At 41.8% G+C, this 20,343-nt stretch overlaps 2 protein-coding genes across 7 annotated transcripts; both read left to right on the top strand.

The window, feature by feature from the left end:
• Positions 1-462: 462 nt before the first annotated feature.
• On the top strand, positions 463-10,517 carry arfip2b (ADP-ribosylation factor interacting protein 2b). 6 transcript variants are annotated; one of them, XM_072445931.1, is made up of 10 exons: positions 463-560; positions 2,929-3,039; positions 5,557-5,613; positions 7,086-7,194; positions 8,051-8,119; positions 8,369-8,484; positions 9,015-9,236; positions 9,348-9,505; positions 9,580-9,754; positions 10,272-10,517. In XM_072445931.1, exons 2-10 carry the CDS (start codon positions 2,941-2,943, stop codon positions 10,425-10,427), a joined length of 1,161 nt encoding a protein of 386 aa, XP_072302032.1. In that variant the 5' UTR covers positions 463-560; positions 2,929-2,940; the 3' UTR covers positions 10,428-10,517. The 6 variants fall into 6 exon arrangements, with proteins under 6 accessions (XP_072302032.1, XP_072302034.1, XP_072302036.1 ...); XM_072445932.1 differs by lacking the exon at positions 8,051-8,119 and adding an exon at positions 7,335-7,391 and having other exon boundaries at positions 464-560; XM_072445933.1 differs by lacking the exon at positions 5,557-5,613.
• A 4,323-nt stretch (positions 10,518-14,840) lies between these two features.
• Positions 14,841-18,811, top strand: fhdc3 (FH2 domain containing 3). Its single transcript, XM_072445644.1, has 11 exons — positions 14,841-15,326; positions 15,455-15,516; positions 15,800-15,902; positions 15,964-16,049; positions 16,116-16,216; positions 16,293-16,363; positions 16,435-16,542; positions 16,637-16,707; positions 16,785-16,902; positions 16,969-17,133; positions 17,855-18,811. The coding sequence occupies exons 1-11, from the start codon at positions 14,889-14,891 to the stop codon at positions 18,809-18,811; spliced, it is 2,280 nt and encodes a 759-aa protein (XP_072301745.1). The 5' UTR covers positions 14,841-14,888.
• The last annotated feature ends 1,532 nt before the right edge of the window (positions 18,812-20,343 follow it).

Here is a 20,343-nt window from a genome sequence, read left to right as displayed (position 1 = left end):
ATAGCATGTCTTCATATATAAGGTTTATGGTTTATGCTCATGGATGCGCGCCATGCTTTTCAAAGATGGGTCTGATCCGAGAAAGATGGATAAGAAGACATCTCACTATGTACTACTTACTGTGACCGACATTTAAGTTATGTATCCACGTGTGAATGTATTTAGTGTCTGTTACTGTGTTTTACCAATTTAAATATTCAACATTTGTCAAAAATGAATGAAACAAATAAAAATGTATTTGACAACGCTGTTACAGAGTGAAGCCTCGTGTTTCGTTCACGATGACGCCGACGCGCGTCTCTAAAGCGTTTCCTCCGTTTCGTCAGTTCCGTAAAATCCTTTTCCTTTGGCAGATAGAGATTATTTACGAAAAGTCTGAAGCTCACATTTATGACGGACGGAGAGACCGCGTTTCTGAAGTGGTTCAGACTCAGGACGGGCCTGTGTTTGTGACGGGGGCAGTTTGTTGAGCGCATGAAGTGCACTGGATGCGCCGCTGTTAGCTCATTAGCCCGTTTAGCCTCCCGCAGCAGCGCTGTGCACGACGGGACCGAACACCGGTAAGAATGAGCCGTGACAGGCACTTATATTGTTTTGTGTTGCACTTCACGTTCAAATGTGTGAGATCAGGGCCACTCACATGTCCAAATGTTTGACTTTTGATCTTGGTTTGAGGCTTGTGTTCGAACAGCTGCTGGAGGCCCGCGATGCAAAGTCTCCTCCAGAGACACATTTACTGTGTTCTGCCTTGAAATCAAAGTTAATACTGTATAATGTACATTTTCTATTTGGCACTTTCTGCAATGTCTTGGTGTGTTGCTCGTGGACTTGTGGAGAGTAGGTGCGTGCGCTGGAGCGTGAGGTGCGCACCCTGGGCTGCACCTTCAGCACCTTCAGCACCTTCAGCACCTGTGCGGCTGGAGCGGCTGCACCATGGCCCTGCACCTGCACATGTGTCCGCTCCTTCTGCACAAGTGTCCGCTCCTTCTGCACATGTGTCCGCTCCTTCTGCACAAGTGTCCGCTCCTTCTGCACAAGTGTCCGCTCCTTCTGCACATGTGTCCGCTCCTTCTGCACATGTGTCCGCTCCTTCTGCACATGTGTCCGCTCCTTCTGCACATGTGTCCGCTCCTTCTGCACATGTGTCCGCTCCTTCTGCACATGTGTCCGCTCCTTCTGCACAAGTGTCCGCTCCTTCTGCACATGTGTCCGCTCCTTCTGCACATGTGTCCGCTCCTTCTGCACAAGTGTCCGCTCCTTCTGCACATGTGTCCGCTCCTTCTGCACATGTGTCCGCTCCTTCTGCACATGTGTCCGCTCCTTCTGCACATGTGTCCGCTCCTTCTGCACATGTGTCCGCTCCTTCTGCACCTCACTTTGCATATTTAAACCTTCTACAGTCCAGTAGAAGTGCACATGGCGTGTCCCTTTTGTTTCCGGATAAAAGATTGTGCTCTTTTATGGATCAGGAGGAGAAATAAGTGTAATTCCCTGTCTTCTGTTCATCCTCCTTATACGTTTAAGCTGCCCATGATTAGACCACTACCCGTCATGCACCAGGGCATAGTTCAAACGCAGATAAGAGCAGTATTGTGGCTGTAAATAGGTTCACCCCACGTCTGTGAAACTTGACCTGGTAATATCTGTTTGAGCGGACGTGTTACAGTCGAGTAAAGTTAGTTTGTTCTTAAGTCTGTGTTTTGACTTTTACAGCAAGACTTAAGATGAATGGCTGTATTGAAACCTTCTGTGTCATGTAATGTAGTAAAAAATACCAAAAGTCCAAGGGAACAGAGCCTGGCCACGTTTTGCTGGTGACAGCCCTTTGTCAACACGTGAGTCATTGTTTAAGTTTCAGCAGCGATTGTCCTCAGCTCTGTTTATATTTTAACCATCTCGAGGAACTCTTCTACATGCAGTAATTAGTAAGGGATTGAAATGGCCTTTTCCCAGTCCACGTAACCATTTATCCATGCAGCCTTTGCACAGTTCTGTCTGTTAATTGATAATGACTCTGATAGTCTTTTGCACACGGGCCCCACAACCATAAGACCCACTACATGATTATAGTTATTTGGTTCATTTGCTGGCCTCACCTACACTTGTCGACCCTTATCAGTGTTCGATTTCACCCGGGCGACGATCTCGGGCTGTACCGTTTATCATGTGACGCTCGAGGGCTCCGTGGAGGTGCTTGCAGTGGATTGGTCCTCTGAAATGTGTCCCTGTTATTGAGCGCTTAAGATGAAATCCTCTGGAAAAGAAGAGTCATTGTTGTCGCCAGAGAAGCTCCTGTTTTTTTTCAATAGGTGCTATTTTTGCAAAGTGAGAGCTCTTTGAAATCAACCAATGATTTGCGTCTTAGCGTCCGTCCCTCTGTCTCCTCTTCTTCAAAGTGAAACAGCTTTACTGCTTTTGACTCATCACTTTTATAGTTTATTAATAATACAGCTGAACAACGCTGTGTAAGGTTTGCTGCGTAAACTACAGGTTTTATCTAGGAGATCTAGGGCAATTACATTTTAATTGAGATCAAGATTGAGTCATCTGTAATCGTCAATGATCAGCTTTAGGGCCACAGCCAATCCTGTAAACAGCATGTGGTTTGGTGCAGAGTTCAGAGTTTAGAGGAAGAAATGCAACTTTTTCTGTATTATATGGCAATGATTAAAAGTCTGAGTTCATATCTTTTTTTTCCAAATATATTTGTAATGCAAAATTCAATCAAGTAGAAAATGGTAATCGATCAATCAGAGAAATAAAGTGTGATTATTTAATTTATTTTGTCTTCCTATCGTCTTATCTACAAATCATTTCAGTTTCATTTGCAACAAGTCAAATTGTATTTTTAGTTTTTTCCCCGTTTGGCTGAATCTCGCAGCTCTGTTACATGATCTAATAGTATTTGTTTTTGCTGTGTCTTTTCAGACCTAGTGCATTATGACAGATAGCATAATGAGTAAAGCAGCTACTATGGAGATTCCCATCAACAGTAACGGAGACACAGGGACGCTGCCAGAGGACGACAGCCTGGAGCAGGTCAGTCTTGAGCGTCTCGTCTTTAGTTAAGCTCATAGACTTTCCGTGTGTGCTTTGTTTTTTTGTTTTTTGTTTTTTTTTACATCTCCAACACATTTTTATACACGTATTTGGCCAAAGTACAGTGTTCACAGAGTTTGGCGTTGTTGGTGTTCAGCCCCGAACCGCTTTGCTCAGTTTGAAAGCCGCGGCGGTGGGAATTGTGAGGTTAAGTCCAGCTGTCGCCGTGGGAAGGAAAAACGTTGTGTTCTCGACATTCTCAAGGTGAAATCTGATCGATGATGCTCTCGCAGATCGGTCAATAGACACAGAGGAAAGTTACAGCTTGCATCTTATCAGTTTTAATATTTAATTCTATAATTCAGCTTCCAAATCCTGTTTTGTTCCTAGTTGAGGCTCTGCGAGGTTCAATTGTGACACATTTACCCGACGTAGCGGCGTCTGAAAGTGCATCAAAGCCTCACAATAACATTAGGGACGCAACAGTACAGTTTAATAAGTATATAATATAATAGAATACACATGGCTCAATACGCACACGCCACTATTCATGTTAATTCGCCTTAATCATGCTGTACTTTCTCAGATACGTAAGAAAACTGCTCCTTAAAGTCCTAACTCTCGTATTTAAACGGAGAAGGAAAAGCATCATTGAATAAAAGTTCTTCCAAAGCCTGAAACGTAACTATAATTGTGACTCGTGGATCAAGATATGACGCATTATAAGAAAATTGCATCCCTAAATCATTTCCTTTTCAACATAAAACAATGAATTCTTTATCAAATCTAGCTTTTTCTAATATTGTACCCCCTTAAATAAAAAGGCACTGTTGTTTGAGAGACTTGGTCGGAATTGTAATAAAATTAGAGACAATCTAGGAAGTAGGAAGTAGAAATGGAGTTGCGGCGCTGCGACTCGGGGCGCTGCTCCTTGGACAAACACGGCCCGTATCCTGGAGGAACCCGCAGCCGCTAATCTGTATATTTACTGAACAAACGGCCCTCCCTCCTCCAGACGCCAACCGCATCAGGCCAAACTTTGCTGCCGTTTTGCTGCTGAAACGCGAGACCCGTTTGGCGCTGGACATTAACCAGTCGCTGTGGCAACGCTGTAATCACAGCGGAACTGGCCAAAGCCTCGTCCTTGAGCGAAAGGCCTCGGAACACACAGATTTATATCGGCGTCGTGTTCAGTCGGGCAGAACGAGCCGCCTCCAGAGCAGTCGGCGAGCTTTGCCAATGCGACTATAAAAGTAGGTCTGTCCAGTCACTGAGTTTGACACAGTTTGGATTTTGAAATGTGTTAAATCTCGCAAAATGTCGCCAAAAATGGAAACATAAACACACTGCGTACTTTTCCCCCCCAAAATTTCGACTTTTCAGAAATCAAGTGTTCTTTTCATACTTTTATACAATGACTCGACCTGAGAACTGTTCAAAAGTACCAGTGTTTTGTGTCTGGAAGAGCACGATAGAAAGTGACGCACATGAAGATAAATAATGGAAGTGGGTACACAGATGGGTACCATTAATATTAGTAGGATTATTAATTCATATGTCAATGCTTTCCACTCAAAAAAGAGCACAATGTTGCAGACAAATCTATTGACGTATTAACGACATTTACATTTGTCCAAACTTCACCAGTCGCCAAACTTTACGTAGTCTGACAGCAGAGCTTATACGTAAATGCTTAAAGCCGTCACACACACACGCACGCACACACGCACACACACACACACACACACACACACACACACACACACACTACTTTCAGAGCCTCATCATAACTGTACATTTACTTTGAAAATGCCAGTGTGAACAACTTACTTTTGCTCGTGATGTTTTTGCTCTGCGATTGAAAATACCAAGCACAACGTGACTTGGTTGGTTTCCATGTTTTTGAGCACCTGCCAAGCAATGGAAGTCTGTTGGCAAAGTGTGTCATTCTGCCGTCAACGTTATGGCCCCTAAGAAAGGCAGATGGACATGATTCATTTGTTCAAAAATGTTCAAAATAATTAGTTCAAATTGTTTGTTTGTTGTTATTTTATTTTGGTTTTTTTTAATTATAATTTCAAGTTAGATTTATTCTTGGGTAAAGATGCCATAAGTATTCAGGTCACAATATAATGGTAAGAACTGAAACAAATATTATAACAATTGTGACCTTTTTTAGAAGCAATAATAAGTCATTTAAATTCAACTACTCTAAGTTTAATGTGCTCTTTTATTTACACTGAATGTCATGTCTCCTGTTTATCTGCATCATTTTAAGGACTTTTTACCATTGAAAAGATATATATTTTGTTGTGTATTGTATTGTTGCTATGACACATTCTTCACTGATCTGAATAAGAAGATGACTCCTCAGAGGTGGAATGTCTCTGTTGTACATGATGCCGCACATTCATCTGAGTTGAAAGCCATTTTTACGTTTGCATTTTCTGTTGCCATGTTTCTTATGATTTTTGTTGCCACGTTTGTTGATTTCCCTCCTTCCTCATCTCTGCACAGGCTGCTAAACGGCAGTGGAGCTTAGGGGAGAAGGTAGGGAGCTCCCGAGGACCCAGGGTGAGCAGGCCATATGCATCTGTGTTCATGTCGGTGTGCACTGTGTGGACTGTGCTGGTTTCATCCTTTTATATCCTTCTGCTCCCCACTAACTCCAGCTGTAGATCGTAGCATCCATAAATCATCATTGTTTTAATCCATCTTGTAATCGAGCTTTTGTGTGTGGGTCTCTTCAGCTCTAAGCTGGTGTTGGGTAAACAATATGGCATTAATAATAGTGGCCCAGAGGTTTGGAGATTATATATTTTTTTAAATCAAGTATATTGCTTTTGATAACCACTCTTAGATTATATAAAAAGCAGCAAAAATACCTAATTTAAAAAATAAGAAATTGCAGTGTAATCTTTTAAATAAGGATATAAAGTGGTACATCTGCAATTTTGTGTTAATTTTACAATCCACTCACATTTTGTTATACTTAAACCACACCATTTACAGCATATTTCTTATGGATTATCATGATATTGTCAGAATATCATCATTGGAATCATAATAATATTTATTGGTATTTAATTTGATCAATTACTGCCCAACAATTATCACTACCTAGTACCTGCTAATACTTTTACTAAAGCTTAACATTGTTATTTTTGTGTTTGCTTGGCCATTATGATTTTTTTTATTTTTTATTATTATTATTATTATATGCTTAGTTTTACATCTCACAATTATAACACATGAACCTTGTTGAAATGGGATAAAATGGCATGTTTTCCCCTTTCGCCAAAAGTCTGACCTCTGATGTTGTAATTGTTTCCTTTGTTCATCAAAACGGAAACGTCTCCGTACACGACATTCTTGTGACGTTTCCCCATTATAACTTCAGCCCTGAACGCAAACTTCCTGGAAGCAAGAAGCCAATGTGTTTTACCATTTTACATTATGTCAACAATTAGTCTTTTGAGTCAAAAGTGAGTTCATTGTGGTCGTGTTGACCCCACGAAGACATTTGAAAACATTTGAAACTCTCTTAAGTATTTAATTGAAACTACACATTTAAAGAAGTAGCACTATGTCATTTTCTATTGCATTTTGATCATCATAATTATTATCTGGACTATACAGACTCAGAAACATGTACAAAATGCCTTTATTCGTAAATATTCTTCATCTAGACGCCTGTCATCTTTTTTCAACCTTTATTTGGTGTAAAACATGTACAAGAGAATAATGGTTTGACTAGTCTGCTGAGTGAAATAATAATTACTGACAAGTTGACGACTGAAATAACAGTCCTACAGTAGGACATTAAACATGCTGCAGTAAAACAGTAAAGTTCCATAATGCACCTTTTAAGCAGCAGAAAATGGAGGGTCTCTTTGCCGTCTTAACCTGGGACTCGTATCTAACCCTTTGTAGTGACTAACCGTGCTAACCTCATAGTGTCCTCACACACTGTAGCCCTTTCAACTACTACTACATTACATTACTACTATCATTACTAATCCTTTTGTCTTCATACTTTCCTGTAGGATTTGCAGCAGGTGATGGTGTCGGGTCCCAATCTGAACGAGACCAGTATCGTGTCGGGCGGATACGGAGGCACGGCTGAAGGCATCATCCCCACCAGCTCCATCAAAGGTCCATATTCTGAACGTGACAGTGTTTCGTGAACGTAAAATCCTGCGCGTGTGTTTTTGTTTTTAATGACCAACTAATCTGGACTAACCGGTTTTGCGCTTTGACGGTGTGAATCTGAAAACTCTCACTCTCTTTCCCAGGCCCCGCCATTCGCTACAATGAACAGTTTTATAAAAGGATTGAAGTGACGGGAATAGGTGGCTCACACTAAACTTAATACTGTATTTACTAGAGACACTTCCTGTCCACTTTGTAGTTTTACTCCTTGGTTTCTCGCTCAAAACTGCATTTCGCTTCTTTTTTTTTTTATGGCACTATTTGGTCATTGGGAAGCTGCTCTGGACTTTTGACATCTGTTTAATTTTGAGGCACTTGGTTTTTCCTCTGTCATTTCTAAACCGTTCAGACATTTTAGTGATATTTTACCTGGAAATTATGATCACGTCTAACGTTTGCCGACTCGTAATCGCTTAACTGCCGCGTACGGTATTGTGTAAAGAGCGGCGGACGTGGCGGACGCGCGCATTCTCCACATTCATCGTGATTCCTTTGTCTTCGTTGTCGACTGTCACGCACTAAACACTGTCTTTTCATCTCTCTCCTCCTCTTCCCGCCCTCCTGCGTCACTCCCTCCCACCCATCTTCAACCCGCATCTACTTTGTCCTGTTCATTTTTACCTTCTTTTACATGCTTTCCCACTTCCTCCCGCACTTATTTTTAATCCTACCCAATTCCTTTATGTTCCAACATATCAACAACACCCAAACATTATAAACAAACCCCCATATTTTTATATTTTTTTATACATTTTACCGCAATTCCAAATGTCATGCACCAATTGGCCGCCCATGACAGATCTGCGCATGAAGGCAAGAAGAAATAGCGTCCCCCCCGTCATCTTAAGTCAGTCCCGTCAATATCAAGGTACTGGGGAAGAAAACGGACACAAAACATCACATAATATGAGTAACAAGAGCCTAATATTCAGTAGTAGTGATGGTAGTGGTGGTAGTAGTTAGTGGTTATAGTTCTACTGTTATTCTTCTGTGTCTACTGCTGTTCTTAAATGAGGATTTTATGTTGGTGGAATGGGCTTTCTGTCTGTTTGGGGATAGCAAAAGGTTTTCTTTTAAGGTTTTCTTGTCTGTATTGACTCGTCTTTTGCTTCTCCAGGTCCCAACATGAATCACAGCAGCAGCAGCTCCTCCATGACGGCCGAGGAGGCGACCAAAGGAGTGGCCGTGGAGAAGATCGAACAAGTGAAAAAGTGGGGGCTCAACACTTACAAGGTGCTGTGAACATGATCATTCGCCCTGCGTGTTTGGTCTCTGTCGTTTCTAGGGCAGGAATAGTTTTGAAAAATGCAGAATGGTTTGGTTTGCAGTAGTAGTGAAAGTTTGTTTGCATCTTAGACAATCTGACTGAAGACTAAACCTTCAGCTGTGCTCTCAGTGCGCCCCCTTATGGTCAAAGTGGATCGTAAAGAATCACTGCTCTCGACAAATGTTTTTCTTTGTTTTGTTCTTTGTTACAGAATCGCATGCAAATCATTATTTAGATCTTTTTGTTTGAAGTATCAGGCAAATGTGAAATTAAATTACCCACAAAAGTACAGAAATATTATTTATACATTTAATACAACTTCTTTTTCCATTAAAAAAGTGATTTCTTTTTTTGCATAATTTTTCTTCTAAGTTGTACGACGTTGTCTTTCTTTCTTTGATAACCTTCCCACTTGTACTTTAAAAACCTGGATGTAGAAAAGTGTTGTACTTACACTGGTTGGTTATGTAGTAGACTTGTACCTCTTTGTTTGCAGTGCACAAAGCAGATGATCTCGGAGCGGTTTGGTCGAGGCTCCCGGACTGTGGACCTTGAACTCGAGGCTCAAATCGAGGTCTTGAGGGACACGAAGAGGAAGTATGAAAGCGTGCTGCGATTGGCCCGGGCGTTGACCAATCACTTCTACAACATGGTCCAGACGCAGCACGCGCTCGGAGACACCTTCGCCGACCTCAGTCAAAAGTCTCCAGAGCTGAGGGTGAGAGAGGGTTGGAAGATTATGCATTTTCTATTAATTTTATGGGAATATTGGGATGTTTAATCAATGAAATGTGCTTCCCCCCCCCCCCCCCCCCCCCCCCCCCCCCAGGATGAGTTTGGATTTAATGCAGAGACACAAAAGCTCCTTTGTAAGAATGGAGAAACGTTGCTTGGTGCAATTAACTTCTTTGTGTCCAGCATCAACACACTGGTCAATAAAACTATGGAGGACACTTTGATGACAATAAAGTTGTATGAAAACGCCAGGTAAATGATGCCAACATGATCTCACATTTGTTTGTTACATTTTGACATCTTAAAACATGTTTTTTCTTCCCCAGACTGGAGTTCGACGCGTACCGGACGGACTTGGAGGAGCTGAGCGCGGGCCCCAAAGACGCAGTGACCATGGCCCGAATCGAAACTGCACAGCAACAATATCAGGTCCAAAAAGACAAATACGAACGGCTCCGATCTGACGTCATCATCAAGATCAAGTTCCTGGAGGAAAATAAGGTTAGCAGAGTTTAGTGTTCTGTAAATACACTGCAGCACATTGTGTCTGGGACGCTCTCCACTCATTACGCCTCATTAAACTGCAGGTTTGACTCCCTGTGAGAAAAGGCCTGTCACAATAACGAGCAATACACTGCTACAGAAAAGATCATGATAAACCATTATATTGAAACTACTTTAAAGCACAGACACAATCGTTCTGAAGCAGGATAAAGCCAGTTCTGCCTCAACCATGTGTAAATACAATATTTGCTGCAATAAATACATTTCACAATGAAACACTTGTCGCATCTATATACCCTAGAGTCAACAGCTCAATTATTATCATACAAAAAGAAAATCAAGGAAGTCAGATGTCTTTATAAATTAAAACTAATCCATGGGGGAAACGATGGTGTATCAGCTGATCACATGGGGTGGATTATTGTACAAAGTAACACAGAATTGAATGCAGTTGTATATGATCCATGTTTCCATTTGAATTTGCGTAATCTCACTGTTTATGATAATCCTTCAGGTGAAAGTGATGCACAAGCAGCTCCTCCTCTTCCACAATGCCATCTCAGCGTACTTCGCAGGGAACCAGCAGCAGTTGGAGCAGACGCTGAGACAGTTCAACATCAAGCTGCGGCCACCGGGGGCAGATAAACCCTCCTGGTTAGAAGAGCAGTGACCCTCGCTATCGCTCCTCAAACACGTGTTTGACCCCCAGTTAACAGGACCACTGCAAAGGAAACACAGGAGGAGAAACTGTGGAGAACAGAGTGTTTGGACAAGTGTGAGCGGCGTGGACACGTAGATGCAGGGTATTTCCCATGAATGGATGAAGCAGTTTACCGAGTGGTCAGTGTCGTGGGCAGTTTGTGGGCACTAATGCCTCTTTTCACTCTAACTGTAACCCTCACATGAGCTTTATCCCAAACCTTTGTTTGTCTTTATCCTCACCTGTCTGTAGATAGTCAAAAATATGATTATATTATTCATCCATTTCCTACACTCCCGATATGAGAATCATGTGTGTTTATGAGAGGTAATTGTGTAAGTAACGATTGAACTGGATGAAAATGGAACTAACCACTTTAAACCAAGGTCCATTCTTTTGTGCCTCTGAACTCGTGCTGACAGTGACAGAAGTTTGGATTTAACTCCTGGAAGAAGGTGTTCAGACACATCGTTTCAATGTGTTGGCTACAGTAAATATAAATGGGTTGTGTATTTTCTGGATTCTAACTGATGTTTGTTCGCAGAGATCTGATTTGTCTGGTGACAGTTAAATGAACGTTTATTTTCCATCTCTAGCACAGACTGTGTGTTCTGTATTCTCAAATGAAACTAACTTTATAACATTTTCAGTGGTCACACACACTGACATTGTTAATTCAATCATGTTTACTTTACATTACTTTCCCAAAGAGACACTACGTGCGGATAAAGACTCCTGACCATTTGTCAGATGAGTTCATGAAGAATAGTTGACCTCAGTTTGTCGTGTTTTAGTAACACTTGAAATTCCACTTTTACTACTATCAAATTGTTTGAATTACAATGTGTCAAGTCAGAACTTTATGTATCTAATATTTGTTTTATTATTTCCGTTGTGCTACACTTCATTGATGGCTGATCATTAAGAACAGACAATGCTCCATGTTAAGGACATGAGACTGTTGTAAATGTTATAACATTTATTTAAAACCATCACTGAAGCATTTCCTTAGAATCAAATGTTTTATTTTTATTGCCATTGTCAAACTGGGAATTTGCTTCAGTGATTTGGTGCAACGAACATGAATAATAATGGTAGAAAACCAGCTAATGCAATCATAAAAGGATTGTATCAATGTAGACAACCAGACTGTGGCATTAAGTGTGTCCACGTGTGGTCAGTCCTGCAGCGTGTCCACGTGTGGTCAGTCCTGCAGCGTGTCCACGTGTGGTCAGTCCTGCAGCGTGTCCACGTGTGGTCAGTCCTGCAGCTTCTCGTGGTCAGTGTATTTGCATGACGAGCTGCAGACGTGAGTCTCCATTCTGAGCGTGCATGGACCGGCTAAAGGTCAATGTGACGCCTGGAGTAGAGTTTTGACCATGTTTAACACGGCATTTTGATGCTCAAAATCATCAGAATCTATTTGCAGCGCTATATTAATGTGATTTATTCTTTAAATCTAACTAACAACCAAGTATGTGGCAATAGGACTCCTTTGGTCTACATAAAACTAAGCTAATATTATGTTTATTAAATAACACTCCTGTAGCAGGCCAATGTGGCACTGCTGAGAGAGAAACAAGAATTCTAACCAATTATATACGATAAATATACAAGATTTTATTTGTACAATCACTATTTTGTAGGCTAGACTGGTGTGTGGAACTGAACGATTGCACATAGTTGTATTTATGATGTTTTAACATGAATGAAAATGTCATAGGTTTATGTGATACTCCTTCATTCCTCACTCTCCATTAAGAAAGATTAAAAAGACATTTACAAATCTCTGGGTTGTTTTGGTCTTTGTTCATGTTTGAGTGGAAACTTAATTTCAGCCGGTGATAATATGAGACGGTAAATAATATGTATATTGTGTGAGGTAAATGTGGATTCTAAATGAGCCTCTAAGAGGCTTTATCTTTGTGAATAAAACCCATATTAACAGGTCTATTTTAGCAGACTTGAGATCATGTTGTGAATGCAAAATGTCACTGTTTTTAGAGAAGAAATGCTACAAAAAGAGCTGATGATAAAACAGGACTAAAGCGAGACTAAAACGGGACTAAAGCCAGACTAAAACAGAACTAAAGCCAGACTAAAACAGGACTAAAGCGAGACTAAAACAGAACTAAAGCGAGACTTAAACAAGACTAAAACAGGACTAAATCGAGACTAAAACAGGACTAAAGTAAGACTCTAAAACCAAACTAGGTCTTAACCAAGGACTAAAACAAGACTAAAGCAAGACTTTATCAGGACTAAAGCAAGACTAAAACAGGACTAAAGTGAGACTTTATCAGGACTAAAGTAAGACTTTATCAGGACTAAAGTGAGACTGAAACAGGACTAAAGTGAGACTTTATCAGGACTAAAGTGAGACTGAAACAGGACTAAAGTGAGACTTTATCAGGACTAAAGTGAGACTGAAACAGGACTAAAGTGAGACTTTATCAGGACTAAAGCGAGACTAAAACAGGACTAAAGTGAGACTTTATCAGGACTAAAGTAAGACTTTATCAGGACTAAAGTGAGACTGAAACAGGACTAAAGTGAGACTTTATCAGGACTAAAGTGAGACTGAAACAGGACTAAAGTGAGACTTTATCAGGACTAAAGCGAGACTAAAACAGGACTAAAGTAAGACTTTATCAGGACTAAAGTGAGACTGAAACAGGACTGAAGTGAGACTTTATCAGGACTAAAGTGAGACTTTATCAGGACTAAAGTAAGACTTTATCAGGACTAAAGTGAGACTAAAACAGAACTAAAGTAAGACTTTATCAGGACTAAAGTGAGACTGAAACAGGACTAAAGTGAGACTTTATCAGGACTAAAGTGAGACTAAAACAGGACTAAAGTGAGACTTTATCAGGACTAAAGTGAGACTAAAACAGGACTAAAGTAAGACTTTATCAGGACTTAAGTGAGACTAAAACAGGACTAAATTGAGACTTTATCAGGACTAAAGTGAGACTAAAACAGGACTAAAGTAAGACTTTATCAGGACTAAAGTGAGACTAAAACAGGACTAAAGTAAGACTTTTTCAGGACTTAAGTAAGATATCAGGACTAAAGCGAAACTAAAACAAGACTAAAGTAAGACTTTATCAGGACTAAAGTAAGATATCAGGACTAAAGTGAAACTAAAACAAGACTAAAGTAAGACTTTATCAGGACTAAAGTAAGACTAAAACAGGACTAAAGTAATTATCCACTTTTGGAGATAAAACTATAGCAACACAATAACTCTCCATCTTTGTAGGCGCGCGCTCACGCGGGAGGCGGGGCTTGTCCGGGCTCTTGGCTGTGATTGGTGGACGTTGGGCCTCACACCTGAACCTTGATTGTCGGTGACAGACGCGGACAGATCTGAGGAGCCGCGTGACTCCTGTAACTGAGACCGCATCACACGGTGAGTTATACTTCATATTTTATATTTAATCAAACGTCTGTCCCACAACATTGTTCTGGCCTTGGTGTTGTTGACACTGGATCCAGTTCTGCAACAAAAAGGCAATAAGTATTTGACATTGGTCCATCTGATGCAGGAGATGAGCCACAGTTTAAGGCCCTGATTGTGTTTGTGGGCCTATGTTTCCAGCTCTTTTAAATTAATATTGACATGGGGCTCAATTATGTTTGTGAAACTCTGATAAATGTGTGTTCAGAGTTATGTTGGAGTTAAACGTTTATGTGGAAAGGTCAGGATCTGTTACTTCTCATATACTGAAGTTCCTCTTTGTCAAAACTTTATAGTCTCTATGGACAATTATTACAGCTGCAAATACTTTGAATTTATTTATGTGTTTCTCCTTTTCTATTTATCATAAGTATTTTTCAAAATTAAAGAACATAAAACGACAAAAACAAACGATACACGACCAGAGAGTAACAAATCGGTTAAAATTGAAAATGAGAATTTAGGAAAGCAAAACATCCAAAGAAAAAGTCGCAGTTGAGTCCAGTTTCTGTCAAACTTTTTTTATACGGACTCAACATTTTCAAGTTGAGTCCGTATGTGATGATTGTATTTATTGTAAAAGTAAAAGTATGTACGCTTCTGGAGGTGGCCCATCACCTCCATGAATCCAGAGAATTAGAAGGTCAAAACTATACTTCTGAGAGATGCAGTTTTATGCCATACTGTGGAATATTAAACAGCATTTCCGTGGAAACGAGTTCCAGGAGGCTGCTCCAGGACAAGTACGAGTCAGGTTTGTGGCGATGCAAGCAGCTCACAGTGAAGACTCATGGTTTTTCTGAGCTTTTCAGTGCAATTAAAAACGACCCAAATAAACAAAGCACTTTAACTTCAGTCTATTTTATGGCTGAAATGTTCCCTACTGGGGCTTTTAACCATCGTTTTGTTTCTCAGGTGTGGGTGTCATCTCTTGGCACTTTCTACCGCGATCCGTCCCGTTCAAAGCGATGGAGACGCAAGAGACTTTAGAAGATGTCCCGCCTCTCCTGTCGTCATCTCCTCGCTCTTCTGTCCCGCTAGACCTTAAAGATGACCGTAAACCGCCCTTCTCCGCCCCGGGACCGACGGGACCCCCCCCACCACCTCCTCCTCCTCCACCGCCACCGCCCCCTCTACCTCCGCCTCCCCCGCCCCCGTTCGTCTCCACACCACAAACGTTTGGCACTTGGAGCAGTCGCCGGTCCATGAAAAAACTGAACTGGGACACCATTCCAAGTCAGCGTGTCCTGGGCAAGAAGAACGTGTGGACTTCCAAAAAGGATGAGCGGGAGCTGAGACTGAACCTGGAGAGCATGGAGGAGCTGTTCAGTCAGGTGGATAACCGCGTCTCCATACGCAGGGCCCCCGGAGTGAAGAGTTATGAGGTGGATGTTGTGAAGCCGCAGGTAAAGATAAAGGCTGGGGAAGTTGTTTCAGAGACTCCAGTGAGATGAGGAAGTGTCGTGTTCCGCTCTTATTTATTACGTTAGTTGTATAATTCCAGTGGTTCAACTTTTGATATTTGTGTTTTGAGGTTACGATTCTAGATTCCAAACGAAGTATGAATGTTGGCATTTTTCTGAGACATTTCAAAAGGTAAGTAAGTTTTACCAAAACAATGCACCTAATTACGGTCTTTATTCTATCTCCATCACTTTCAAAAGGCATATTTAATAAAAAACAAATTATTTCTTTGAATTCACTATATTTTGGTTCGTCACTGCCGATAAATATCCTCTGTCCCAGGTCGACTCAAAATGGAAAAGAACAACACTTTTTTATAACAATACTTATGTGTTTCCCGCATGATATTATTTTAATAATTAGTCACTCTATTAAAAAATATAATAACCTATAATTTCTTTTGTTCCATTCATAGGCCTGTAACGGAGATCGTCCAGGACATTTACCAGGGAAACTGGCTCAGGTTTGGATCAGGGAAACTGAAGGACTTTTTCAAACTGCTCCCCGAAGAAACTGAGGTAACACTCGATATATATGTGTGTTTTTATTCAGAAATATTAACGTTCAAACATTTCCCAGGTGAAGCAGCTGATGTCATTCACTGGAAACATCGCACAGTTACCAGAAGCCGACCAGTTCATGGTGCGGCTGGTCAAAGTGCCCGGGTAAGGCATTTGACCAAACCCTGTCAAAACACGAGTGCGCTTCTTTGTTGTTTCCACTGTTTGCAGGTATGTGGAGCGTCTGAAGTCTATGGTGCTGAGGGAGGAGTTCTTTCCTTTGATGGAGGAGGTGAAGAACTCGCTCACTGTGCTCACCAATGCAGCTAATGGTAACCTCAGCATTTGCCCCGAACAGTTTAACCATCTGGAAGATACGGTTTGGCCTCAGACGCGTTTTCTTTTCAGAGCTTTTGGACTGTGATGACCTGCACGCAGTGATCCAACTGGTTCTGAAGGCGGGGAATTACATGAACGCGGTGGGTGTCTTTCCTTTTCAATTCAGCATGTCTCTCTGATAAATGGCACTGAAACAATGCTAAATATTCAGGGAGGATACAGTGCAAATGCCATCGGCTTCAAGATGACTTCTTTACTCAAACTGGCCGACACTAAAGCCAACAAACCGGGCATGAACCTAATGCACTATGTAGCCAAGGTAAGAACCATTGCACATACTTCTTCTTCTCACACATTTACTGTATGTGCCATGGGCTGTACTTTACTTTAACATGGACTCATTTTCCCCACAGCAGGCGGAGGACATAGACCGTGAACTACTGACTTTCCCAGTTCAACTTGAGCACCTTAAAATGGCTGCGCGGTATGAGATCGTTGTACACTACTTGTCACACAACGGGACTGTTTGGTCATGAATTGTAGTCATTATTTGTCAAACAGAATGTGCAAAGAGGAGGTGGTGGCAGAGTTTGAACGGGAAGTAAAGAAGATCAAAGAAGTGAAGCTTTACGCCAGCAGACAGCCAGACCTCTTCCAGCAGATTGAGACCTTCCTCATCGTAAGGCCGTTTGTGCGTCACTTTAAATCAAAGTGTAGCATTGCATAATTTATTTCTATTTGACAGAGAGCTGATGCAAAGTGTGCCGATGTAGAGCGCACTCTGAAGGGGCTGAACTCTGTGAGCGCCGCTGTGGCAGAGTTCTTCTGTGAGGATCCGGCCACGTTCAAACTCCAGGAGTCGTGCTCCATCTTCCACTCCTTTTGTACTCGCTTTGACACGGCCGTGCAGGTATCACTCACTCTAACCACACAGTTAAAACGGATCTGGGTGGGAATACTTAGTTTCTGCTTGTTTAATGCGACGTTTTCAAAATGTATGATTTTTAGTTTTTTAGGATACATTTCCAACAGTTGTGGAAGAAGTACTCAATCAAAAGTACAGATACAGAAGCAAAGAAAATACTTAAGTTAATGTGTCCCATTAGTAGTAGCAGTGTTAAAGTACCTGGTTTAAAATGTACTTCGAGTGACAAAAGTAAAGATCTTGATAAAGAATTGTGCTGATTTTGGTCAACGGAGGCGACTGAATCCATTTAATACTTTTAATTTATTATATAGTTTGCACAAAGAAGACTTAAATGCTAAAAAAAAAAAAATGTAGCCTCTCTACTACTTTAACCTTTCATTCCAGTTCAAAAATGAAGTGCAGTAGAAAGTACATTTACCTGTTTTCAAATGTAGTGAAGGAAAGTAGAGTATCAGATATCTATAAATTCTAATGAACTTCAGGACTGACCAGTGGTGGAAAGTAACAAAAATACTAAACTTGTTCTGATTCTAAAGCTTCTTGGATGTCAAAACGTATCCACTCTTAAAACCTTCTGTCCAGTTTGCAAAATTTGAGTTTGTTTAGCCGTGCAGCTTGTAATCATCTAAGCCTTCTCCACGGTCTTATTTAGTACAGTTGAAGATCTGTGAAGTTTCTGATGCAAAACTTCTTGTTATTGTAGGAGAACCGCGAGCGAGAAGCGGCCGAGGAGCGGCGCAAACGTAAGGAGAGCATGCGCATGTCCGCCAAACGCCGCCCGACCGCCTCCTGCCCCAACCTGAACCCGGAGCAGGACCCGGCGGGCCTGGAGTCTGCCCTGCACAGCTTCCTCTCCTCTGTCCCGGGATCCGTCTCCAGGCCCAGAATGAACCTGCACCGTGGATCCTCTCCCAGCCCCCAGCCGGTCAACGCGGAGTCCAGTCCCCAAGCGTCCCACCACCGACCGGACACGAAGCAAGCCAAGAAGGACGTGGAGCAGCAGCAGCAGCAGCAGCAGGCGGCGGGCGAGGCGAAGCGAAAGGTGCTGCATCACCAGAACAGCCGGAGCAGTCTGGACGGAGACAGAGGGCCCAGCACTCCGCGGCGATCTGACCGACGCCCTTCCACCCCCAGGACCCCGCGAAACAGACTCCATTTCTTCAGCGGCGGCGGCGGCAGCAGCAGCGTGGACTCTCCCTGGACCATCCTGAGCCCTGTGAGATCCCGCAACTCGCCGAATGAAAAGAAACCCTGCCGACAACGCCATTCAACCGCGGACGATCCCGACGACTGCATTTGGGAGAGCGTCGACATCACCTACGTCCCCGATTCGAGCCTCGAGGAGAGCTTGACCACCTCCGTAACGTGCACACCTGTGAATATGAACTCCATTTCACACGGACCGCTCCACCGCTCCGTGTCCGTGGACGAGTCTAGACGCTCGCCCGCCTCTTCGTTTTGGTTCGGCGACTTTTTCCAGAGGAGTTTTTCACAAAGAACCTACTCGTCGGGGTCGAGGAGGGATGCGGTGAAAGACAACAGCGTCCGAGTTGGTAAAACGTTTGAGAATCAGGCGTTTAAATCTTTCTTTAAGCGAATTGGAAATCGACACAAGCCTGGAGAAACCGACGAACCAGCTATTGTGAAATCTTGCTGTTGAAAATTGTTTTTTAATGCTTTTTAATACAATTGTTTTACCCTTCAACATAGACGGGGCAACTGGGGACTTGCTTTTATCAATGAAGGTGTAAATTTTGTAATTATGTTTTGTCTTTATCTTTGTGCATGAATTAAACTATTTATGCCTGTTTTTATTGCACTTGTGCACAGTAATTCATTTATTTCAAACCTTGTCATGCTCTTCTAGCTCAGCCCTGCTCAAATTCCACTTCTTACTTTTCACTTCATCTATTATTTCTCCTCTGTCTGACTGTGTAACCCAGTAAAGACACTTAACATGCCAGGAATAGAAAAGCTGTTTTTATTGTTAGAATACTGTGATACTGTCAAGCGCAGAAGACATTATAATAATTAAACTTTACAAAAAGTCTTGACCATTCCTAGTCTGACATTTGTAATAGTTGTTCTTCCTGGTTGGTCATGCGCAGCAGATGTGAGACGTTTAGATATAAATTTACTTGTGTACTGTAAACCAGTATGATAGAAATGATTGGAAAAATAAAAGCGCGTGACACTTATTTTCAGAAAATGACGTTAAAACCAATGTTAAATGTTATCCTCGTGCGTCATTTGGCCCTTCACTTTTGTATATTGATGATTGAGAATAGAAATTAGCACTACTTCTAGTTTTTTTGTTTTTTTTCTCCAACTTTACAAACTGCTGCTTTATCCATGTCTAGCTATGATGGATAATTATGTTATGCCACCAATGCAATTTTCTTTATTATTCATTTAGTTTAGCCTTCTGCATAAAACTCTACTCCAATCCTTACAATAGTCGAGTGCTGGCTGCAATGATTCATTTGAATTCTTTGGACAGAAAATGGGACATTCAGTTTGAGTTACTCGGGCAACAGGCTTTTGTTTGCCGTGTTTTTGTGCAGCCAGTGCAAAAAGAAATCAAATCTGTCTATGCGCTGATCCAAAACCGTAACCTTTACCGCTGCAGGTTTTCATACATTCTGACCTTTAACACAAAGCTGATTATGCATTATTTATCTCCTGTATGTGAGAAAACTTTGTTCAGAACATGAGCTCCCTCTGCCACGACCGTCTTGTTTCATTGTAAATAGCACTTCTCGGGAACAATTGCTCCATTATGTTATGTTCAGAGCATCTCATGTGAGTCACCTCCTCAAGGCTCCCACTGACCTCTGTGTGTGTGTGTGTGTGTGTGTGTGTGTGTGTGTGGTGAAAGTGAAAGATGAGATACACAACGTTAGCCAGGGAAACTTGGACCCGTGTCAGAGGAAGGGAGTCTTACGTTGAGTTGCATTGTGCCAAAGCTTGCAGGCACAAAGGGGCTTTCAGAGGAGAGAGAAAGTGAACACCTCTGAGCTGCAGACTGCACTGAAGAGGACAAGCTCAGGACGGTCCAGAGGAGCGAGGAGCCACAGGTAAGAAGTCATAGCCACTACAGGACATGAAAGGATGAGCTGTACATTTGACTTCACTTGCTATCATCATGTGTCATTCCATTATCTTCACGCCTTTGTGTATCTTTACTTGTCT

The sequence above is a fragment of the Eucyclogobius newberryi genome, unplaced genomic scaffold (assembly GCF_026437365.1).
Source record: "Eucyclogobius newberryi isolate DKJ021-1_F unplaced genomic scaffold, fEucNew1.0.hap1 SCAF_15, whole genome shotgun sequence".
Taxonomy (NCBI): domain Eukaryota; kingdom Metazoa; phylum Chordata; class Actinopteri; order Gobiiformes; family Gobiidae; genus Eucyclogobius; species Eucyclogobius newberryi.
The sequence above is the reverse complement of the archived record's forward strand: the minus strand, read 5'-3'. Positions and strand labels throughout refer to the sequence as shown.